The 6243-nt window shown below is 44.3% G+C and overlaps 1 protein-coding gene across 1 annotated transcript; it reads left to right on the top strand.

Moving 5' to 3' along the window:
* Positions 1-1729: 1729 nt before the first annotated feature.
* LOC113408562 (calpain-1 catalytic subunit-like) lies at positions 1730-3322 on the top strand (the record flags this gene model as incomplete). The annotated part of the gene is made up of 2 exons (XM_026661882.2): positions 1730-2023; positions 3253-3322. Coding segments are annotated over exons 1-2 (337 nt in total), but the record flags the coding sequence as incomplete, so codon positions are not given.
* Between the last annotated feature and the right edge of the window lie 2921 nt (positions 3323-6243).

Raw genomic sequence — 6243 nt, forward strand, 5'->3', positions numbered from 1 at the left:
ATGATTTTATCCCCTGTGGGCGTTTTCTTGCATGCTAGTTCTATGAACAACTCTATCACACTAATTGGAATCGTATGGACGGGTTATTCTGTGTGTGAACAAATTCTAAAGTACCTGAAGAATGTTCAGCCGCTCCAGAGTGCTATATTCCTCTTCTGTCTTTAAATATCTTCCCAGGGTAAAGCTTTTTGTCTGCTAGAACCTTTTTGTCTCTTCTTGGGAAACTTTGGAAATTGCACTGCATTTGTTACCATGCTGAAATAAAAAAAAACACGTGATAATAAATCAACTCATGAAATTCTGCCAATGCAATGGGCACTCCATTGGTTTGTATAATCCAAAGGTTGTTACCTCATTTTACATTGTGTTCTAAATCCTGCTGGCCAGCCATTCAGTTGTTGGGTCTGTTCAGAACATTACTCCACAGAGTCTTGAGGCTCTCAAACTCCCATTGAAAGCCTCTGCTCCCTTTGGCCCCCTTGACTCCCCCAGAAGTAAGGCTGGCATTTTCAAAGGGACATGGTTCATTTAAAAATCACACTCCTGTCTCCTGTCAACTGTTTGAAATGGGCCACCCTGATTACCACTACAAAAGTGATTTTTTTTCCTCCTGCTGATAATAGCCCACTTTAATTGAATTGTCTCATTAGAATTGGTAAGGCAACCCCCATCTTTTCATGTATTCTGTGTATATATCTTCCTACTGTATTTTCCGTTCCATGCATCTGATGAAGTGGGATCTAGCCCACGAAAGCTTATGCCCAAATAAATTTGTTAGTCTCTAAGGTGCCACAAGTACTCCTCGTTGTTTTTTGCTGATACAGACTAACTTGGCTACCACTCTGAAATCTGACTCCTGTCTTGAGTCCATCACCCCACAATTTCCTGAGATGCATGGAGGCATCTCAGAATACACAGCATCCACCACATAATACACAGCATCAACTTCCCACAAGGTAGTTTGCCTGAAAGTGGCATGGAGGACACTGGGATGCCTACCCACAGTGCAACATAATTTTGCTGATACAACTTGATGCTATGTAGACACAGGACACTGGCACAAATGGCCAGATGTGAACATGCTCTGCCTAAATAGTTTTGTTAGGCCATGTCTACACTAGTGCTTATGTCAGCAAAACTTGTGTCTCTCTGGAGTGTGAAAAAACACACCCCTGAGCGATATAAGTTTTGTCAGCATAGCGCTGTGCACGTGAGCATTTAGGTCGGTGGGAAACACTCTCCTGCTGATCATTGAGCTGGTTTTATTATGTAGAGGGGAGAGCTCTCTCCCATTGACATAACGCGGCTACACAAGTGATCTTACAGCGGTACAGCTGTGCTGCTGTAAGCTTGTAAGGTATACATATGGCCTTAGTGGCACTATGCAAACCGACCATTTCCTGGTACAGATTGCTAGCATAGATAAGGCCTTACTGTTGTTATAGATAGCATAAGAGGACTGTGTCTGTTTCGGGTGGGTCCTTCACACAGCAGAGGAGAGAAAAACACATAAAATTAAGTGTTGTTGGAAGATATCTATGCAGGTGAGAACTACATGCAGCGGAGAGCAGGTCCATCTGGGGAGGTGAGGACTTAGTACAGCTATGTATACTCATCAGGTTACATGCTATGCTTTGCTATTAGGTCGTTTGGCTAAAGCTATGTAAGGGGTTGTGAGGTTCAGTTCTCCACTTATGCTGTTTATTCTTGTCTTCTCTGTTTCAGTGGGGCTTGCCTAGACCAATAGCTGCCAAAGATGGCAGAAGAAATCATCACCCCAGTGTATTGCACAGGCGTCTCCGCTCAGGTCCAGAAGCAGAGGGCTAAGGATCTAGGCCTGGGGCAGCATGAGAATGCAATGAAGTACTTGGGCCAGGACTTTGAGAAGCTTCGGAATGCATGCTTACAGAGTGGAGCCCTCTTCCGAGATGACATCTTCCCTCCTGCAGCCGCCTCCTTGGGCTTCAAAGAATTGGGTCCAAACTCCTCCAAAACCTATGGAATCAAGTGGAAGAGACCCACGGTGAGGCAAGAATTAATTCCTCCCACGTACCACTTATGGGATGTATTTGTTTGTGTCCTATATAGAGAATCGCTCCTGAATCTTTTTCTTTGGGCAATCAATGAAACAAGGAAAATTGGGATTTTTTTTGTTTGCCTCTGTAAATTCTGTCATGGTGGAATTTTCAAACCCATATAGGCAGTGCTGTCTAGTGGTTAGAGCCAAAGAACTAGCAACTATTTCTGTTTCTGCCATTGATTTAGCTGATTTAACTGGCAATCCACCCTGATTCCAATGATTGAGTGCAACTGCTTAATTAGAACCCAGGGTTTGCCATGTTGTATCAGATCAATGCTACTAGCTTAGTAACCTGGCTCCTGCTGTTTCAGATCAGAGCAATCAGCCATCTACTTTGGTATCCAGCTTCTTGCTGTACTAGATTGGACCATTCGTAAGATAAGTCTGGAATCCCACTTGCAGCAGAGGCCGATATCTGGTGCTTCAGAGGAATATGCTTAGTGAATTGTGCAGTTTTTACTGCTGCATGCCTGTCTAGTCATTAAATCATCCAGCTCTCTTTAAAATCCATAAACAGCCTACCTATCTATTTATATGGCCTTACCACTGTAGTATCTGAGTGCATATAGTGGCGAACTCTCTGACCTCCTGCAATGCTGACTGCATGCTTTGCAAAGATGTTTTTCTTTGTATTCCTTCTACATGTGGAGCACCTGTTATTAAATGTGAGTGACTCCCCTGTGCTTGTATTATGAGACACAGCATGGAAGAGGAGTTTTTGTTGTTTGTATCGTAGTACTGTCCAGAGGCCCCAGTGGGGAATCAGGGCCCCATAGCACTAGGTACTGTACAACCATGTAACAAAAGGACTGCTCCAAAGAATTTACAATAAAAGTATTATATATTGTATTACTCAGCACCTAAAAAGTCCTAGTCATGGACCAGGACAGGACCTCATTGTGCTAGGCTCTGTACAAACACCCAACAGTAATTGTCTTTGTCCTTCTTTCAAAAACTGTCTCTAACCAGGATGATTAAGAGACTTTGGATACTTACCATGCACATAATCCTAAATGTTCACTGGGCTGCCATTGTGAAAAAGTGGCCACATACTTCAGGGTTAACAAATGTAGATCAAAGGTTATGGCTTTGCCTAGCTGGACTGCATAGCATTCTAAGAACTGATATCCCAGTCACTGAAACTTTAAAAACCAAACTATGTTTTGTTTCAGGAAATGTGTTCCAACCCGCAGTTCATTGTGGATGGAGCCACCCGCACAGACATCTGCCAGGGAGCCCTCGGTAGGGATGCTGCTGGCTTCCCCTTGGGGGCGGGGGTCTCGCTTATTATTTAATGTTGGTGTTGAGAGACTGGGAAGAAGGGAATCTGGGGGCAGAAGTTGGATTCTTGCTGCCGGAGAAATGTTGCTCCTAAGTGCTTGCTTGTTTATGCTTAGTGGTTTCACATGAATACTGGAATAGGTGCATCTCTGAAGGACTCTTAAACATGACTAGCATCTCCTGCTTCCTTCTTTCATAAAGCCTTTAGAGATTATATGCTTTAATCTGTATGTCCATCTCCCCCTTCCCCCCCCAATTCCGTGTTTGAGGAAGGATGGCCCAGTGGTTAGGGTGTTAGCCTATGATTCAAGAAACCTGTCTCCAATTCCATATTTTGTGATGAACTTCCTGTGTGACCGTAGCCATATCGCTTCGTTTCTGAGTGCCTCAGTTTTCATATCCATAAAATGGGGATAATGGCATTTTCCTCCATCACAGGGCTGTTGGTAGGATAAATAAGCTAATGATGCACTCGGATACTACAAAAATGGGAGCCTGAAAGTAACCTAAGAATAAGATAGAGGGACAAATATAACATTCAAACATCACTGTTCTAACAGAGAATCCTTGTCCTGCATATTCTTAAATTGGGGATAAGGTCCATATGAATTAATGAAATACACCTCTACCCTGATATAATGCGACCCGATATAACACGAATTCGGATATAACGCGGTAAAGCAGCGCTCCAGGGGGGCGGGACTGCGCGCTCCGGTGGATCAAAACAAGTTCGATATAACGCGGTTTCACCTATAACGCGGTAAGATTTTTTTGGCTCCCAAGGACAGCGTTATGTCGGGGTAGAGGTGTAATTAAATTGTATTGTGCAAGTACCTAGGAGCCCCAGTCACAGACCAGGATCCGATTGTGATATGCACTGTACAAACACAGAACAAAACAATGGTCCTTGCCCCCAAAAGCTTACAATTTCATCTCCTTTATGCCCCAATCCTACAATGAGATCCTCCTGGGCAGACTCCTGTATGGAGCTCCCGATAACTTCATTGGGGCTCTCGGAGGGACCCATACACATGGAGCTTGATGCAGGACCTGGGTCTTGGGCAGGGACTTGGCATATGAGTGCACAGAGGGGCCTGAATGTTTCATGATTTTCCCCTTCCCCCTCATTATAGGCTGCCATGAGGCCTGCTGTGCAAATCCCAGTAATTCCAAGCTTCCTTTGCAGCATATTCCTGCAGTTATTAGCTGTTCCCAGCCCTGCGAGACTGCATGCTCCCAGTTCATCTCTTCCCGCAAGCTCTGGTTTCTAGTGGGCTAGTCCAAACCATCAGATCACCAGGTGTAACTTTAAATAGTACAGTAGATAGATGCTCTGTGTCACATTAAATCCATTCTCCCTTCTGTGAAATATCACAGCTCCCTGAGCACAGAGAAGTGTGTGTGTGTGTGTGTGGAGGGGGGGAATAAGAAGGGGAAACTGTACTTTTTTTCTTCTTCTTGCAACTACACAATGAAGGGCCACTGCCCCAGTGCCATTTTTACAAAGAAATTAGATCTATTTGGGACTGACACTGACTTCTAACCCTCTGAATTTCCCCTGGATAAAAGGGAGTTAGTGATATGGTCAAGCTAAATTGCTTTCCAAGTGGTTTTAAGCCTTCTCTGCAATGTGTCTGACTCAATAACGATCTCCCTTTTTGCAACTCAAGGCCAGACCACTGTTGCCACATTACACATAATAGAGAAGGAAAAAGTGCCACAGAGATATGATTCCCCCCGTGAGGTTTTAAAACAGGCAGAAAGGAAAGACTGGTCCTGCCTTTTGCTGAGATGAAATGGTGATATTCTGTCTGGTTTCCTTTACTGTAGTTTCTATTTAGTTTTATCTTTGGGGGGGTGGGGGTGTGTGCGCTCTCTTCTCTGTAATGTTCTCTAAGGCTTGGTCTACACTAACCCCCCAAATCGAACTAAGGTACGCAACTTCAGCTACGTGAATAACGTAGCTGAAGTTCGAAGTACCTTAGTTCGATCTTACCTCGGTCCACACGCGGCAGGCAGGCTCCCCCGTCGACTCCGCGGTACTCCTCTCGTCTAGCTGGAGTACCGCAGTCGACGGCGAGCACTTCCTGGTTCGACTTATCGCGTCCAGACAAGACGCGATAAGTTGAACCCAGAAGTTCGATCGCTCGCCGCCGAACTACCGGGTAAGTGTAGACATATACCCTAAGATCCCCAGCCTTGAATTACAAAAAATGGATTAGAGAGAATATTTCTGAGCTAGAGAAACCTAGGGCTGGAAATGTACAAATCTGCACCATTACCTTTGGATGGATTATTCTGACTACTGCAGGTTGGAGGCTAGATTTGGATTAATTTAAACCAGAGGGGATAGTGCTCTGAGACAGATGGACTCATCTACACACACAAGTTGTACTGCTCAAACTATATCAGTATAGTTAAAGCTGTACAACCCCCTCTCCCTTCCCTCCTGCCCCCAGTGTGGCGAGAGGTTGTACAGCTTTATACAGTTATACTGGTGTAAAGGTGTTTAGATCAGTATAGTTTATTCCTCTTCCATTCAGGAATAGTTATATCGGTATAAGGCACCTTTATGCCAGTATAATTGCATTCACACTAGGGACAGTACTGCTATAACTATATCTGTTTAAAATATATAGTGTATATGTACAAAACCTGTATGTAGATCAAGAGTGAAATTTTCAAAAGTGCCTAAGTGACTTAGACCCTAAGAGCCCAAGTCTCTCTGTCAGTGGGATTTAGGGTTCTAAGTGCCCAAATCCCATTTGAAGATGAATTTAGACACCTTTGGAAATTTTACCCGAGGCCTTTTGGGTTATGGGCTACTCCTGTAAGCGGCAACCCCTTCTGCAGAGTCCAGTCTATAGCCTGTTTTGCAGGGC

Source organism: Terrapene carolina, unplaced genomic scaffold (genome assembly GCF_002925995.2).
Source record: "Terrapene carolina triunguis isolate 2854851 unplaced genomic scaffold, T_m_triunguis-2.0 Scaffold18834, whole genome shotgun sequence".
In the NCBI taxonomy this organism is placed as follows: domain Eukaryota; kingdom Metazoa; phylum Chordata; order Testudines; family Emydidae; genus Terrapene; species Terrapene triunguis.